The 18,861-nt window shown below is 47.2% G+C and overlaps 1 protein-coding gene across 1 annotated transcript in view; it reads right to left on the bottom strand.

The window, feature by feature from the left end:
- Positions 1-13,198, bottom strand: part of LOC144819315 (uncharacterized) — a 46,407-nt gene extending 33,209 nt beyond the window's left edge. Inside the window, exons 1-2 of the mRNA XM_078677265.1 lie at positions 13,137-13,198; positions 10,182-10,291 (exon numbers count right to left, since the gene is read on the bottom strand). Coding sequence (XP_078533391.1) covers positions 10,182-10,232 — 51 coding nt within the window. The 5' untranslated portion in view covers positions 10,233-10,291; positions 13,137-13,198. The remainder of the gene's footprint in view (positions 1-10,181; positions 10,292-13,136) is intronic.
- Positions 13,199-18,861: the final 5,663 nt, after the last annotated feature.

The following is an 18,861-nucleotide window of genomic DNA, read 5'->3' as shown; positions in this document are numbered from 1 at the left end:
GTTCTCTGGAACGTATGTCCCTGTAGTTCAGAACAAGAGGCCAGTCAGATAGCCTCTGGAGTCACTCTGGTGGTTCTGGGCTGAAGGAGCACGTCCAGTGTTCTATCCTCAGGCAACAGAGCAAAAGGTAACTCATAATTGCATTTGGGCAGTCCTTCCAGGAGCAGGGCAGCACAGCAGTTCTTCTGGTAAGTCTTGCACAGGGCCAGAAGTGATTTAAAGAGTTGGTATGAGGGTCCAATATTTATACCTGGTGCCAACTTTGAAGTGGGAGAAACTTCTAGGCTTCCTCCAACATCTGGATCGGAAGTTTTCTTCCTTCCCCTACCCTGGCACCATGGGCCTGGGATGACAATAGATGAGTGTGAAGTCCTTAGTAAGGGTGCTCATTGCAAGTGAGGTAGCCATCAGCTCAGGATGGCCCATCTTGCCAACACCCAATCCCCCTTTGTGATACAGTCTGGAATACACAAAGGCCAACTGCCAAGTACGCGTAATCATGTGACCCAGGATACAGACTGCAGCCACCAAATGAATTGGACAAGAAAATGCCAACTTTCGAAAAGTAGTTTTCTCAGAATTGTGCCTCAAAATCCGACTTCACCATTAAAAAAGGGGTTTAAATTACAATTCATTTGAGACCAAACTAGACATTCTTACCTGCACCCAATCAAATGTTATCATTTATAAAATGTAATAAGGTAATCAAGTGTTATACTATGGAAGAGGTAGGCCTGTCAGTACTGAAAAACTAATTGAAGGTTTTTTTTACTACCATGATATGTAAAATTTGAAAGTACATGTCCAACTTTTTAAATACACTGCACCCAGACTAATGGGGTGTTTAGGGCCTACCTGAGGGGTTACTTATATGCATGAAAAAGGAAGATTTAGGCGTGGGAATCTTTTTTTTAGCCAGGTCAAAATGACAGTTTAAAACTGGACGCAGGCTGCAACGGCTGGCCTGAGGCATGTTTTAAAAAGCTGCTTTAGTGCTTTATTGGGTAGCACAATTAGTTCTACAGGTCCACTAATAGAATTTAGTTTACATGCCCTGGGTACATGTAGTATCACTTGACTAGGGTCGTCAAAATAAATGATATGTGCCAATTGGGTTTAAGCCATTTTTACCATATTTAAAGGAGAGAACACATTTTAACACTGATTAGCAGTGGTAGAGTCCTAAAGCCAACGAAAACAAATTAAGCAAAAAAAAAAGGTAAACACAAAGTATTAGCCTGCAAAGCGGGCCTGGTCCAAAAAGTAGTATGAAATAGAAAGGTGAGAAGTGGGTTCTGATGGCCTTGAGTTAAGTGATAAATCGTTGAAAGGTAGTTGACCATCCCAAAATACCACCATTCAGATCAAGTAGAGCATGGAAAAGAGTCTTATTAGATATTGTAGATATTGATGGACCAATGTGCATAACGGAATGTAAGAATCACTTTTTCTTTTTAATAGATCAGATGTCTCAGTGGCAAGAAGTTAAGAATGCAAATCAAGTAGCATCTAAGATTGTCATTAATTTCTAGGCAGAAGTTCTCAAAGGAGAGGATTTTCCAAACAGTGTTGTAACCAAAATGGAGAACGATTGATGTCTTCTGAAAATATGACATTCCTTCCTAGTCATGGTACAGAACACATCCATGCGTCAGTATGTTATCCACAAAGTAATCGGATTGTGGCGAGATGGATAAGTATATTGGTGGAGGGCATTCAATTATCTAGTGCCAATGGTAAAGATTGAAGATTAAACTGAGAGTGCCTGGAGACAAAGCCCTATTTAAGAAGATGAGGGGAAGAGTTGCAACATGTGCTATGAAACAAATGTGGACGGTGAACATTGTAGAAGGTAAGGTTCAAGATAGTGCCAAACCAAAGTTGAGAGAAAACAAACATTTTCTAGAAACGCATAGTGTAGGTCAGTTTGCAACAATACCTAAAAACACAACATCCGTAGAACTCTGCGTAAGCGACTGGGTTAAAGTTAAGTAAGAAAGATTTGTAAGTTCTGGTACATCCAAGTTTTCAGATCCCATGAGAGTAGCTTCGGTGGGAAGTCAGGTGGTCTTGTTAGCAGGTGGCAGTGGATAGAACATGTGCAAAGTGGTAAAAATACCTACATGTTTGCAGCCAGAGGATTTAGGGCCATATGTATCAAGCTAATTAGCATTCGCAAAGGCCGAAATTCTGCGAATTTCGGCCTTTGCGAATGCTAATTAGATAAATGGTATGTATCAAAAATGTTAGATGCAAAATAAGGAATTGCAAAATTTGCTATACCTTATTTTGTGATTGCACTTAAGGAATCGCAAATTTTGTGATTCCTTAAATGCAATGTATCAAACAAAAAATATTCAACAATTGCCATTAAGGATTCGCAAATTACCACCAACTTCTAGTTGGTGGTAAGTCGCGAATTCTTTTCAAAAAGCTTTTTTACAAAAAACCAAAGGTGTCATATGCCCCCAAATGTCTTTTTCAGGGGTGCAGCAGGGTGTTCTTGAGACACCCCTGCAGCCTTGAAAAAATTCCTAATTTGCGATTAGCAAATTGCTAATCGCAAATTGCACTTTCATTCCTATGGGCCTCCTGGCCCATAGAAATGAATGGGTAATTTGCGATTAGCATTTTGCTAATCGCAAATTAGGAATGGTAAGGAATCGCTATTGAAAAGCGATTCTGTACATACATACCGTTTTGCGAATTCCAAATAGCGATTCCTTAAAATTCGCTATTTGGAATTCGCTAAACGGAAGTATGATACATATGGCCCTTAGAGAAGTTTCAGTCAAACCTAATGGGGTTACATGGTTTTTAAAATCTTCAAGGACAAAATATTCTTCCAATGCGCTATATGGACCAGGAACAACCTGAGCATTAAAGATCAGGTGCAGGTGTGTCTGATGTCCTTCGCAATTGTGTAATGAATTTAAATTGTATTTGAATTGTCCAGCATCCATATATAAACAAATAATAATCATTGCATCAATGTTGTCATTAAGTAGCCTGATACCAAATGTACGAATTCTAGGTCAATATTATCATAAGTTTAACAGTATACTAGAAGATTGTTGTTAGGTATAATGTTTCGTCTGGTTTTCGTGTTTCAGCAAATATTTACCTCTTCCTAAAATGGGTACCTACGTTTTGAGCGCAAGCTGCTTCAAAATGCCTCCAATTATCAAAGATCTCACTCTTTTCTCAATTCCATAAGTAAGATGTGAAAAGCTTAGGTGGCATATGTGACAACGACATAGTGCTTCAGTGTCCATGATCTATGATACATGGACTGTGTGGTGAGTTGTGAAGTGATCTGGTGTTAGACCTGACAGCCTTAGGATGGTCTTCCCCCCAAACCTTTTGCCTTTCTCCTCTATTTATTTTGCTGATCTCTTTTTGCTGGCCTCAGGACTCTGTGCACTTTACCACTGCTAACCAGTGCTAAAATGCATGTGCTCAGTCCTTAAAACATTGGCTGGTCCGCCATTTGGCATATTTAATTTACTCTCAGTTCCAACTGAAGCAGCACTACATGTGCCCAGGGCCTTTAAAATAAATGCTACTATTGGGCCTGCAGCATCGATTGTGCCACCCACGTAAGTAGCCCCTTACAGCCTTTCTGGGCAGGTTTAAACTGCCAGGTTCCTAGTGAAGTGGCACTACATGTGCCCCGGGCCAGTACATTAAATACTAATGGTGGGCCTGCAGCACTGATTGGGACACCCACTTAAGTAGCCCTTTGCAGCCTTTCTTGGCAGGTTCTATCTACCAGGTTTTGACTGCCATGTCGAACTGGCAATATAAACCTTTTGCCAGGCCCAAAACTTCCTTTTTTATACATTTAAGTCACCTTTAGGGTATTCCCTGGACAACTCAGGGGCAGGGTGCAGTGTGCTTAAAAGATAGGACATGTCCTGGTAGTGAAAAACTGTTAAATTCGTTTTTCACTGCAGCAAGGCCTACCTCTCCCATTGACTAACATTGGAGGGACCTTATTACATTTAATAAGCTGTAAGTTCCAAATGGGACCAGTTACCTAGTTCATGTTTTGTTTCTTTGTAATTGTAATGAAAAATCTTAACTTCTATTGACGTCAGATTTTAAATTACAATTTTGAAAATGACACATTTTCCTGTCTTAGCGATTTAGTGCCTTTAGCCTGTACATGGTTCACTTGACTGGATGTAGCTGATAGTTGAGTTTGTGTATTCCTCCTGGACAGCCACACACAACAGGGAGCTTGGGTGTGCTTGGATGGGCCACCGCTGGCTGGATTAGAGGGAGGGGCTGGCCACAGCCCCACGTGCACTTGAATAGGCTGTGTCCTGCCTCCACACAAAGGGCTGTAGTTAGCTTGGAGCCATGACAGGTGAAACAGGATGCCTTGAGAATTCAAAGGGAAACCTCTAGGACCTTCAACTCCACTTCAAAGGCCCATTTTGATATAAATATGGGATCTCAAACACCAGCTCTTCACTTCTAGACCCGTGGAAGCTCTGCGAGGAAGAAGGACGCTTAGCTGCTGAAGGACTGCCATTCTGCCAGACTGCTGCCTTGCTGTGATGCTGCCTTTCTGTGATGCTGCTTTATTATGCTGACCAGCTGTCCTTTTGCCTAGGCGAGAAAAACTGGGCCTGCATCCCTTGAACCCAATCCACCTGAGTGACTCCAACGGCTAGTTGGCTGGTCTCCTGACTTCAGTTTCAGGGACAGAAGGTTCATACAACCTTGAATCTAGCACCTGGACTCTGCCATCTATGAGTCTACCCTGCTCAAGGGCACCACCCCAGTCCTGGACCCTTGTAAGTCCTCGCAGCCTTTACGATGACGACAGACTCTACCTCAGAGCCTCGTAGCTCCTGCTCGAATGCTTTTTCGACTGCAGACTGTGCATCGCAAGCGATCGTCCACTAGATCTTCAACGTCAACACATAAAGACCTTGCATCACAGCCTTTCCGCAGCCCGGAACTGACGCATCGCTTCAACTGTGTGCCGCATCTTTGACCTGATCTGCACCAATGCACAGCAAAACAGGATTTAAGGTACTCTGTTCAGCTGACCTAACTGGGTCCCATCTCTGGCTCATGCTCTATTGTGGTTGGCCTGTATTTGTGACTTTGTTCCATTCGAGCATAACCAGATTGTCACAGTTGGCGTTTTGCGCCTTTTGGTGCATTTTCACCAACATCTTTAAGACTGAATAGCTTCGGTTTTACTAATCAGATTCTTTTCGTTTTGTACTTTTTTTATTAGTTAAAAACAACTCTATTTGTCTAAATTTGTTGTGGGTCCCTTTTGTGGTGTTTTGTCACTGTGTTACTGTTTGAATTGTTGATTAAATGCTTCATACATTGTGTCTGAGTTAAGTCTGACTGCTGTGGGCCTAGTTACCCGAGGGCTGAGCAGAGGTTTATTTGGGGGTTGCTTGTGACTTCTCCTTGAGAAGAATTTGGTTGCTGCTTTAAATGGGTTCCACCCTCCTCAACGGGCAACACAATTTCTTACATCTGGGAAAGTGCAGTTTGGTAGGATGTGTTTTGTATGCTGTTAAGTACTGTGGAGTTTTATAGAATGCTACACAGTGATGCGGTTCAGGCATAAGAGCAATTGAGTTGAATGATGTTAAATGTTTTAATATGTATGGTATACGTTCTAAGGATGTAATATTATTTTATTTTACATTGTTTATTTTTTTCCAGAGAACCTTGATGCTGTTCCATTTTAAAAGATGATGGACTGGCCTAGGTTGAGGGTGAATTTTTGAGGTTTATGTCTCACAAGCCTTACTCTAATTCTGAGACTGTCTATGAGTTGATTCCCTTACTTTGGTTTGTGTGGCATGGTGTTAAGTGGTATGGCATTGAGGTGTATGGTGTTCTGTTTTACTTAGAGTGCTGTTGGATGGTTCTGTATAGGTAAGGTGTGCTGTGTTCAGAGGTAGTTTTATGTGGTTTCCAATGCTTTGAAGCAGTGTTAGGTTGATTGATATATTAGAGTGTTCTGCTGTATACTTTACGATTTGTGGAATAAAACAGTGCAGAGTGGATGAAGGGATAGTGTTGAATTGAAAAGAGTGATCATATGTTGAGCAATGTGAAGGAGGGTTATATGGTACTGGAGTTACGAAGTGGAATGATATGGTACAATATTCTATGGTGAGATGCTGTGTGATTGCTGTAGAATAGTGTGATATTGTTGGACTTGGCCCTGCTTGCAGGGTCATCCCGAACTTTTTCGCCTTTCCCCCTAGCCTTTTTGCTCTATGTGCATGATGGAATGCTGCGCAATGGGGTGCAGAGGTTTATTTTCATCAGTAAAGGAAATGTCACTTTTAAAATGGACACCATTGTTGTGTGCTTTGTGCCGCCTGCCTGCGGTGGGTTGGTGGTCTAGTGTTCGAAGTGATAGGGTGCCCTACACCTCCCCCATAGTGACAGTTGAGACTGGAACTGCCAGGAGCCTTCTAGAAGGTTCTAGCGCTTTCTGGTAGGTGGGGAGGGGGCATATATAGGGGGGCTGTGCCTCCATGTACTCAGACTGAACGTGGACTTGATTGAGAGGGGACACTCTGCCAGGAGGTACCGCTGCAAGGGCCTCTGTGCTGGCCCCTGAGCCCATCTGTACCCCTCTGTTGTCTACAGGGCCAGTGAGAGCCTTTGCTGGAGTGAAGACTGCTATGTCAGGAGGAGTGCAACTTTATGGGAGATGACTGCTTCTAGGAACTGCTGTCCTGTACTGATGAGTGCCCACTGTCTGCAGATCTCGCTCAGCCTGGCCTGCCTGCTCTGCTGCCATAGCGCCTTATGAGCGCTATACTTTGACTGCCTGTATTCCAAGGAGGTTAGGAGTGTGGGCATTACTTCCTTGTGTGGGACTCTGGATCCTTGCCAACTCCCTAGTGCCTGGTAGGCCCTACTTTCCTGATTGTCAGTGGAGGAGCTGATGCCTTCAGTGCGGTGTTGTCATAGCGCTGTACCTCCATCCCCAAAGAGAGGAGGAGCGTGGATCCTGCAGCTCACGTCTGGTGAGGGAACCCCCCTGCATGTTCCCCTAGCACCTCGTGGGCATTCTATTTGAAGTGACTGGTCTTCCCTGCCTGCTACCTAGCGCCTTGGGAGTGCGGCAGCTTTATCCCGAGGGGGGGGGGCTGCCTGCACTCCTGGGCCCTAGCACTTCGTGAGCGATAGACCCAAGTTGCCCGAAGAGGGGCTGACGCCTGCAGCGCTATACTTTAATTGTGCTGTGCGCAGTTCTTGTTTCTGGAGCTGTGGTGCCTTCTTGCGCATGGTGAACGCTGTACCATACCCCCCATGAAGAAGAAGGAGCATGGATCCAGTGCCGCTGTGCTGCCAGGGAGAGATGTTTTATTTAAAAGTACCGCAGTTATCCACCTCGCTTTGTGTGTTACTGAAAACAGCGGGTGTCCTCCCCACGTGTGGGCTGCCTCTGAACATTTTAAAAAACAGCAGGAGCCCACCCTGCAGGGCTGGCTCCTGTGTGCTAGGGGGAGCCCCGTGTTCCAAGGAAGAGAGGGTGCTCAACCCGCGTTTTGCCGCGATCTTGTTATAACAATACAGCGGGAGCCTAGCCCGCTTTACGCATACTTTAGTAGCGGGTGCCCACCCTGCACTTCTACATTGCTGCAAATCACCGCCGCAGCCCGGGCCACGAGTAAGGAGAGGGCCGCCGCACTGCCTGCGGCGACCCGGAAGCTTAAGCCTGGTTGTTGGTGGGGCTAGCGAAGCCGTACTGAGCCTCCAAGCTCCCCATTTAAGTCCCGGGTGGAGTCTGGAGAGGTGCTGCCGTGGTCGGGCTCCCAGGAGCTGATGGGAGCCACGTGAGCTGAGCCCGCTGCCCGGAGGCCAAAGGACAGGAGTCCCGTCGAGAGAAGTCTCCGGGAAGCCGGAGCAGAGACCTGAACAGCTCCCTCAAGTTCCCGGTGAGTGGGGCCCAGGTTTAGCTTGGTGGTGGTGGGGTCGGAGCCCATTGCCAGTGCTCGCCTCCCCCTGTGCCACTCTGAGGGCACCGTGGTGCCTGCGCTAATTTGACAGCTGCCCCGCCTGACAGCGGGCTGCTGCAACGTTTTGGGGCATTCCCGAGTCCCGGTTGGGGACTCCAACTGGACCACCTGAACTTTACCATACCCAAATGCCCGCTGGACAGTTGGCAGTTGCAACAAGTGGGCAATTATCATTCCAGAGTCCCACAGGGAGGCTCCTTATGCGCAGTGGTGCCAAAGACTAATCGTCCTTGTTGGAGGGGTCCCTATGTTTGCCCATGCCCATATGGGTATGCCTAATGCTTTTACACTGATGGTGGTGACTCTGCGGGATGTATTTACACTGATGATAATGTTTTTTTTTTGCCTACTGAGATGCCACATGCTGATGGGTTTTATACTACTGGGCTATGCTAATGACGTTGCCTTTATGCTAATAATGTTTTCTCCCTAAGGCCTACATGACCGGGTCTTCAGCCTATACCTACTGCAAACGCCATTGTGCCCTATGCTAAAAGGAGCAGGCCTAATGTTATGCATAATGTTTTCCTACTTACGCTGATGCCTTCATGCCCACAGGTTTATGCTTAATGATAAAGCTTCTATGTTCCTTGCAATGTTGATAAGGCTAGGCATACTGGGCGCATGTTAATATTGTTGTTGTGATTGAGATGCCCCATGTGTTTATGCTAATGGGAGTGATGCCTAATGATAACGCCTAATGCTCCTACACTGAGGATGATGCCCACTGCCGATGTCTGCCTTCATGCGCATAGGTTTTAGGCACCAGTCTAATAGGGTTTGCACATAGTGTGTTTATATACCTGACCAGATGTTTTCATTCTAGGCTTTCAGTGTATGCCCAATGCTGTTGGTGTTCTGCCTAATATTTATGCCAACAAGGATGCCTAATGCATATGATTATGCCTAGTGTGCATGTTTAATGCTTTCATGCCACGTTATGAGGCCTCATGTTTATACTCACATGTTATGCCTAATGCTTTTATGCTAATGTGTTTAAACTATGTGCATGGACTTGCCGAAGCTACTGGCTGTTATTCATCTAGTGCTGATGGACTTTACATTTATTTCTTACACTTCATCCTCATGTGCTTATTGAAATGCCTCAAGTGTTACGTTTATGCTGGTAATGATTTACTTCCCCGAAGGCCTGTACTGCTGGATTTATGCATACTGGGCCTAGGATTTATGAATAATGCATTTATGCTCACGATGATGCTTCATGTGATGCTTTGTGTTTATGCCTAATGTTTATTGCCATGATGCTAAGGCTCATGATCTTGCCGGGAGGTACTGGCTGCTTTACGGTCATGACTGATGAGTAGATGTATTCTTTCTTTGAACTTGTGCTGGTTCGGGCAGCGGCCCGATTGGCCCTGCCGTGTATATAGTCCCTCTGTAGACTGTTACCCGGTGCCAGTTGGCACAGTGTTACAACTGTGATAGCCTTATGACGTGTTCTGCATAATACATATGCTGTTTTTTACACCTAACCTGGTGTGGTCTCTTTTTTTAGTGTGCCTAGTGTGTCGCCTGTGAGTGTGCTGCGCAGATGCTTTACACAATGTCTCTGAGTTTAGCCTACTCGCTCCGCACCACGCTACACCGTTTCTAACAGATATGGTGACTGATTTTGGGATGTGGGGCTTGGTGGTGTGATGTGGAGTTGAAATTTACAATGCAGCATTGGCAGCGTGGCATGGTATAGCAGGGTTTGTTGAAGGGACGGATCAGGTATTATGTGAATTGCCATTGTGAGCTTTAGTAAGTTGGACTGTAAGTTGTATTGTGTTGTTTTGTAGAGTGGTATTTTTCAAAATGGTGCTGTATTGTATGCTATAGTTTGATGTGGGAAATTTCTACAGTGTGGTAGAGTATGGTTTGGTATTGGATCATCTGTGGTGCAGCAACAGGTATATTGCATTATGGCTTTTAATAGGATGGCCTAGACGTACGTGCTGTGATATGGCTAATGTGGTGTGTTGGAATGCGGAAACTGTACTATGCTAATTTGATAAAACACTCATATTCCAAAATCGTAATACAATATTGGGTTCCTTGAAAATAGGTGTCAGTTCTCTAGTGACCAATGTGAACAAATATTTATGAAAAACATACATGTTGAGCCATCAGATTTCTTTTATAAGATCTGCTTACCGAGAGCAAGGATGCACTGAAGGTCGCAGTCCTATTTGCCAGGGTTTTCATGTTCAGGTAGCACCTTGCCCACTGTGCTAGACCGCCTTGGTATATAAGTAGTCTGGCACCTATGGTAAGAGCCCCAATTGAGTTAATTTGAGCACACACGAACGACAATTCAATGTATATTCTTCACTTTACACCACCCCCCTTAAAAAAGGAACTGTACAGAATGATTTTTAGTTCTGTTGATTTTAGGGGTTTCAGTCAGCTCTCTTCATCCTTTGGTATGCTGTCATTCACATTTTTGTTCTGCCCACCAGAGCATTCATCACAGGGTCAGGACACATCAGCCAATGGCTTACCTCTCACTAAGTGATGGGATTTCCCTCTTGCACAATGTGCACTGACACACAGAAAGTCGCCCCCTTGTACAGTTCTACAAAAAGCTTTCACAAACATTGGCAAAGCCAAACGTTTGCAGTCAATGACAGACCTGTTGGCTTTGCCATTGCTTGCTTTTGATCTACTTAAGGAACACATATTTGCATGGTTAACATATTTTCAAAGCAAATGTAGATAGCAGCATATTCCTTGATTTAAATAACTGTTTTTGATGCCCCTCGTTTTCTCAGTATACCTGGTGATACTGTGAATGGACCTTTTTGTAGTAAACAGTTTCACTATTCCTTTAAGCAAGTCCTGCATTTTGGGATGTGTATATTGTTCATGAGCTATAGTTTGAACTATATATTCTCATGTGCCAACCAAGGCAGAATAATTTTGAAGTTCTGAAAATGGTTCTTTAAGACACGCTGTCTACCTTTCTTTATACCACTTGACTCAGCCTTCCATCTTTCAGAGGTTGCTACATGGAGTGATGGTATTGTCTGTTTTTATAACACTTAGAAAAGGATAGCAGTAGGGTTTGAACCATCATATAAAAATAGGTAATAATGTTAATAATAATATTTCAGAAATAGTAATATTACTTAAAATAAATGCATAGCCTGCCAGAGGTTGAGCATAGTGAAGCAGCCAAGGGGTACACCATGGCTAAGAATCCATAATTCTAATCAAGAATCCATGTTTCTAATCCCTGGCTTCTTTTCATGTAATCTTGTAGTAAGTGAAAGTGACAACCAGTGCTTAATTTGAGCTGATGGTTTCAGCACTTATTTGTCAAATCTTATGACAGTCTGTCATATGGTGGCATTGTTTAACTTATTGAGATGAGTACAACAGTTGTTATTAATTCAATATACATGAAAAGTTACTAATAATAGCTGTCCAAACCATTCCTAAAGCTTTGGGGCCTGAAGTAATATGAATTGTCACACTTGTAGCATTGTGATAGTAAGTACTAGTATTGGTAGTCTCATCGGTGGCGCTGGCAGGGGCAATGGGTGGTTCAAGCTGCACTGTCCTTCTGACGAGGGCCCTGGCACATTTCTTTACAAATTAGGTACTGGTGACAACACCCGCCTGGTGATCGTTCGCCTTTGAAAGGCTTGAGAGCCTGGGAGCGGATTTAGTTGTGAACCCATGCTCAAAATTCTGACTTCCTTCGGCCTAGCAGGAGTAGGTTTAATCTGGGCCTTTTAAAGTGTCTGTTCAGATTGCTAGCCATGGTTGCTCTTCCACATCCTTCCTCCTGCATCGGATGTATGTGTTCAGCAGTAATAGTGCTCCTACCTTTCAAAGAAACATAAATTAAAACAAAATGGCGCACACTACTGATTATGACACTAATCCCGATTCTTACCCTTTTGGCATCTTTTTACTCCTTCAACAGCATATTTACCTGGCACAAGTTACTGTATTGATTATGGTGCCGTCTTTGATTACCCCCTATCTGTCTCTGTGGCTAAGCTGATTAGTCCTTGCCATATTTATAATTTGTGTGTGTATCTTTCACAAACCCTCAACCATCACAACTCTAGGTACCTCTCCCCATAATACGATATCCGTACCTTGTTTGTCACCACGCATGGAATGAAAATACTTTCCATATGGGCTCAAAACAAAAACAACAACCTCCAACCATGCAAGGTGTAGCTTGCTATCAATCAATCAATCAACATTTGTATAATGCAACCCGGTCACCCCTAGGGGTATTTTGGCACATTGGATGCGACGTCCGAATGAAGGTCAGAAACAAGCAGAAAGAGGCAAAATACCCATTGTGAAACAATCAGCAAGAGGCAAAATAAAGGTCCGAAATGAGTAAAAGAGGCAGAATAAAGGACAAAAATTAGCAGAAAGAGGCAAAATAAAGATCAGGAGTGAGCAAAAAGAGGCAAAATAACTGGCAGAACGTGTAGAAAAAGGCAAAATAGAGAGAAGGAGCGAGCAGTGAAGAAGCAGAAAGCGAGCAGGAAATGAGTAGAGGAGGTGCAAAACCGAAGGTAGCAGAGGGTAGTAGACTGTGGACAGGAGGGCCGTCAAAGGGGGAGCTGGCATGAGGACCTATCTGCAAGGGAAATGATTCAGCTTCCCAAATAGGGGCTGTACCTGCTATACAATTGCTGCTATACAATTACCCCCCACCCTTAGACCCTGATGATATCATAGCAAGATACACCACCTGAACCTGGAGTCAGCACCAGCCGTTGACTTTTTTCACAATAGGAAAGTAAAAGAAATTATGCAATGGGTGTGGAACTGATGACTATCATGCCATAGAAACTCATATTAAGCAATCGAGAACATTGGGATTCCAATTTTGAGAGCTCATTACCTTTTTAATAGTAATTAATCTGTCATTTGAACAAATATTTGCGTAGTATATATAGAAGATCATTGCCAATCCAGTGGCCATTCTAACATCACATGAAGTTGATAAAAGTGACCCGGATCATAAACTCCTGCTCATAGGTAATTATATAAAAACCCCTATATAAATGCACTCCCTAATTCTATGCAACTGCAGTACTTTATTAACTCCCATCACATACTTTTTAAATAATGTACCTGGTAGACTATAATAATATCTCCACACAAGTGCATTTGCAGACTGGGTGTAGGTAGCATTGTACATCAGATCAGCCAAGTTGGATGGAAGGCTTATAACGTTGTCTCCATTTGGTCTCACTATAGTTTTAATACAGGGGATTCCTCCAAATCCCTAAAAAAGAAATAAAGATCACTTCAGGGTTCATGTACAAAAACTCCATCTATAAAACAATTGCTATAAGTTAATAGTTAAACAGTTTGTAATGCAAACAAAAGATTATATTAAATTTCATTGAAGTTATCAATTGGCGGTGTTACATACATTATAGATAGAGGAGGTCATTTTCTAAAACGTCAATGTAAATTATTTATTTCCTATGACACTAACTCCTGACAATATCAATGGCCTCCAAAGGAGGCTTGACTGTGAAAAAGGAAGGAGCCTGAGAGATGAGGAAGGGCTGGATTCTCTCTCATTGATGTTGGTTTTAGAAGAAGATTTAGTAGGTGTGCAAAGATGGGCAAATTCATTTTCATTCTTATTTCATCAGTTTTGTAACCCACCTGCAGTATTGTAAAAGATCAAAAATGTAGTACAAAGAGGGGGCACTGTCCCTCTTTGTGCCACAGCACACATTTAACTAATATTGATAATGTATTCTGTTACACATAATTTGGTGCTACCAGGGCAGATACGAACTTGTGAATCCCCTGGGGGGCAGCGTATTAGTGAAATATGAAGCACTACTTGGATTAGTTGCTCTGTCAGTCATGTACAGGCGGTACCTGCTTGCACTTCAAAGAGGGTGCAGAGATCGCCCTTTAGGGGTCTGCACCAGGATGTACCAGGGGGTATGGGACCCACTTCCAATATCCAGAGGGCTGCCCTCAGAGGATGCACTGACTGCCCATCAGCTTTTTACCTCTACTCCTGCATCAATAAAAAGGCACATGCACAGAGGCAAAGTGCTTCACTCATTTGCATAAGGCTAGGTTGCATGCAAATGAGACACCACCCTGTTTAGATAGCACCAGTGCTATATGTGCATCAGCATTATTTGTGTTCCAGAAGGGGCCGCACAAGCATCTGAAGACCCTTCTGTCATAGTAGTGTACCAAGACCTGGTGGAGCCCCGAGGCACAGTACATCAAACCACCCCAGAATGTGAAATTGCTTAAGTTGTTTCGCATGCACATTGGGTATTTCCCGCTGCTCATGGGACTCACAAAACAACTATGCTTGTGGGAATCACCAAATTCTGGTCCTTCACTGTGTTGACTCAAATTTCCCCATATTTTCCCTAATTTGAATCAAAACGAACCTATATACAGTGGAAGAGAATGTTCGAAAAACATACTGCAGAGTGTGAATCCGACTGATATTTTCTAACCTTTAAAAAATCAGTAGAACAATGTTGGAACATAGGGTTTGGTGAAAATAAGGAAAAATGGCATGATAAATCTCTTTTGGTGACAGAATTCCCATGAATAAAATATATTAGCAATCTCCTCCGAATCAATTTTTACATCGAGTCCACAATCTTTTGCAATTTCACAGAGCTGTGAAGATGTCCTATTACTTACCGGTAATCTTCATTACTCCGGGTCCCGTAGTCCTCGACACCTTCTTAATAACATGTGGAGATAACTATCTCCCGACAGAAAAAAAGAACAGAGGCATGCTGGGACCCTAATACTGCCCCTCCCACCGGGAGTACATAAGCAGTACTTACCCAGCATTCCGTCTGTACAACCAAGCCCAGACAGGAAGGCCGGCCGCCCGGGAGGGAGGGAGGGGCGTAAGAAGGTGTCGAGGACTACGGGACCCGGAGTAATGAAGATTACCGGTAAGTAATAGGACATTACCCCCTGGTCCCTCCGTCCTCGACACCTTCTTAATAACATGTGGAGAATACCAAAGCAGAAACCGGCCTTCCGCACCCAGAAGCACACCCAGGAAACCACAACAAAAGCAGCAACCCAAGGGAGCACCGAGAAGGAGGAAAGGAAACCACAGGAAACAACCGAGCCGCAGCCCAGGACAGCAGGGCCAAAACAAGGACCGGAGGCAGCCCAAAACCCAGAAGGCCAGGGCACCAACAAGAAGGCCGCCAACCAGAGAAACCCGGAACCGAGCAACCGGAACCAAGACCCAAAGGACACAGCCAAGCAACCCACCAGACAAGGCCGCCCAGCCCAGAACCAAGGCGAAGGCCACAGGACAAGCCAGCCACCAAGGCACGGACCAAAAGAGGAAGGACAGGACAGAAACAGGCCCACCCCACAAAACTGAACAACGCGGCACCAGAGACAGGTAAGGGAAAAACACCCAAAAACCCAGGAGGGGAAAAACCCCACAGGGAAGGAGGCCACCAACCAAAACAGGAAGGCCACCGAACCCAAAACAGCAGGGGAAGGCAAGGCCAACCCAAAAACCACAGGCCAGAGACGGCCCCGGAAGCACCAGCCGAAGCCGACCAACAAAGGAAAGGCCAACAAGACCGGAAAAACGAACAAGCCCAACAAAGGCGGGGACAAAGCAACCTGCCAGAGCCCACAGAAAACCCGAACCCCAAAGGGACGGGAAAGCAACAGGACCGGGGGCCAGAGCAACCGGGAAACACCCAGCCGCCCCCACACCAGGCTCAGAGGGCAGGAAAAAAACAGGCGCCCACACGGCAGAGGACCGTACAAGCACCCTACACCCCGTCCAAGCAGACAGCACGGGCAGGAGCAGCGGAAAAACAAACAGCAAAAGGGCGCACAGCACCCAGACCAAAAGCCCACAAGGCCCGACACCAGCAAAGTCGGAGAGGGGCCCAGAAAACAGGAGAAACCAGGGCATCAAACGCCAAAGGAACCAGGAAGCTAGGACCAGAGCCAAGCAACCGGACCAAGGAGCCGGACCCGCAGGCCCAAGAACACCCTGGAGGGAGCCCACGCAAAGCCCAGGCCACAGCAAAAGGGCAGGAAAGAACAGGGAACCCCCAGCACACCACTGTCGACCACACAGAAGGCCGGAAAGAAACAAAGACAACCGCCAAAGCGGAAGCCGGAGGAAGGAGAGAAGCAGAGGGCCATGCAGCAGGAGACCCCAGACAACCCGCCGCCAGGGGGGAGGACCCCACCGAGGCAAGAACACCACGGAGGCCCGCAACCACAAAGCCAGGGACACGAAGAAACCCGCCACCCAGCAAGCCCGGCAGGCCAGGAGGCAGGACAGTAGACACCCCGACCGCACAGACAGGCAGCTGGACGGGGCGGGAACCAAGCCAGGAGCAGCAAGGGAGCCAGAGGCGAACCAGGACACCAAAAACCAGGAAACGCACCAGAAAACACTCCCCAGAGCAGGCAAAAACAGCCAGGAAGCCCAGGAGGCACAGCCCGAGGACAACCAGAACAAGCAGGAATCCAGCAGACCACCGGAGCCACAGGAACCCACCAAGGCCCCAACCCAGTCGAAAGAAGACCGGCAAGAGAACCGCCGTCAGGAAGAGGCCCCGAAGAACCCACCAGGAAGCGGCCATAACAGCAGAGCGCCCTGCCAGGACACCAAAGCGAGCCCACACAAGGACGAAGAGCCCAAAATTAAGAAGAACGGGAGCACGGCTATAGGCCCCCAACCGGGAGAACCGGAGACCAAAAGAGGGGAAAACAGGCACCCCGCCAAGGACAAGGCAAACCGCAAACGACAGCCAGGCCCAAAAAGCAGAGGCACAAACCCCAGGGCCCAAAAGGCGGACCACCACCAGAAAAACAACCCGGCGAGCGGGAAGCACCACAGACAGGAAGAGCAGGAGCCCAACAACAGCAGCCAGAGAAGCCGCACCAGGCACCCACAGGAGGCCCCAACCCGGAACAAACCAGACAGGAACACAGGCAGCACCAAGAGGGGCAGGCAGGAAAGCACCCAAAGCAAGCCAAAGGCAGGCACAGGGAAAACCAGGGCAAGAGCAAGGTAGAACAGAAGCGGCCCAACCCCAGAAGCAACCAAGCACAAAGAAGGCCCCGGGACAACACCCGAAGCCCCAGGCCGGAGCAAAGGAGAACCGAACAGTCACAACCAAGGCACGACGAACCCCCGAGGAGGCAGGCCGAACACCCAGAGAGCACCAGGAAGGACACCAGGAGACCGAACAAGGACCAGGCGCCCCCAAGGGACGGGAGAAACAAAGGCACAAACCACGAGCCCCACACCCCCACCAATCAAGCCAAAGCCAGGAAGCGGAGGCGCAGAGCCAGCAGGCAAGCGGAGCATAGGCCACAAAACAACAGCCAGGCCGCAGCGGAGACAAGGCCCCACTCTAGAAGGAGCTATAACAATACACACGTAAAGCGCACAAGCACCCGTAAGGGACCCAAGGCGCTAGGGGCCGTCGGGAAGAGCAAGCAAGCTAACGCCCAGAGACACATGGAGCTGGGCCAATCCGCCGCCGGTGCCGGGGAGCGAACCGCGATCCCCAGATACCGGAGTCAGCCGCCCTAGCCGGGGCGCCAGCAATAGCCCAGAGTCTCAGGGGTCGGGCGTCTGCAGAGGAACACAAAGAAAAGCAGGAAAAAACAAACCCGCGGCAGGGAACAGAAAACCAGGGGAGCCAACAGGACCCACCCCCATGCAGCCCCCCAGAAGCCCGAACACCGACCCACCAGCAGCCAGGGGCAGGGAGCCGCAGAGGAACCGGGAGAAGGGGAAACAGAAGCGCAACCCCAAAAACCGCCGCAGAGGAAGCGAAAGGCGACCCCGAAACAAAAGCCGCAAAGGGCAAGGCGGAAGCAAGCAGGCAGGAGAGACCCCAACCAAAGGGAAACCCAGGAGCAAGCACACACGGGGCCAGGAAAAAAGGGAAAAAGCCACCGCAGAGGCGACAGGAACCCACGTCAAACAGAGGCAGGCCACCAAACAAAAAGAGCGAAGGCCAACACAGAGAAGCAGCCAACTCACGCCAGGGAGAGGAGAGGAGGATCCCCCCGCCCCCCAAAGCGCCCGAAAGAAAACACAGGAGCATGAGAGGCCAGGAGCAGAGGCACCACCAGAAGGCAGCGAACCAAGGGAGAAGCCCAGGCAAAAACCCACAATCCCAGGCCCAGGAAGCCCGCGCCAAAGCCAAAGGCAACCGAGGGGCAGCGGAGGCCAAAGAGCACCGAACCTGGAAACAGGCCAGCACCCGAACCAGAGGCCAGCCACGGAAAGCAAGGGTTACGAGAGCAGGAAACGAGCCCACCGGAACAGACCCTGGGCCAGACACTCAAGCCACAAAGGGGGGGGGGGGCGAGGGCAGGGAGCCCCAGGAGGAAGAGCACCAAGGCAACCAGAGAGGAGAGAGGAGCCCCCAAAGGAAGCCCCCACCAGGGGAGCCAACAGAATGCCAAACACAAGAAGAGAGACCCAACCCAAGGCACACGACCAGGGCAAGAAAACCCAGGAGCAGCCAGGGGAGCCCAACGAGGCAGCACCAAGACAAGGAGGCGCGGACACAAGCGCTGAAGCAGGGAAGCGGCAGAGCGCAGGCATTGCAAGCAAGAGGCCCCAGGGACAAACCCCAGCAAACCCCAGGGGCACTCCCAAAAACAGCCACCGCAACACCAGGCAACCTCACAGAAGAGCACAAGGAACCAGGCACAGCAGCAAAATCTGTCCACGGAGCCAAGACCAACCAACAGAGTCAAATCCCCAGAGGCAGGAGCTGCAGACCACACGGGCAACCAGGGCGAGCCCAGGACCGACTCACCCACCCGAGCAGGA

This window comes from Lissotriton helveticus, chromosome 2_1 (genome assembly GCF_964261635.1).
Source record: "Lissotriton helveticus chromosome 2_1, aLisHel1.1, whole genome shotgun sequence".
Lineage (NCBI taxonomy): Eukaryota > Metazoa > Chordata > Amphibia > Caudata > Salamandridae > Lissotriton > Lissotriton helveticus.
The sequence above is the reverse complement of the archived record's forward strand: the minus strand, read 5'-3'. Positions and strand labels throughout refer to the sequence as shown.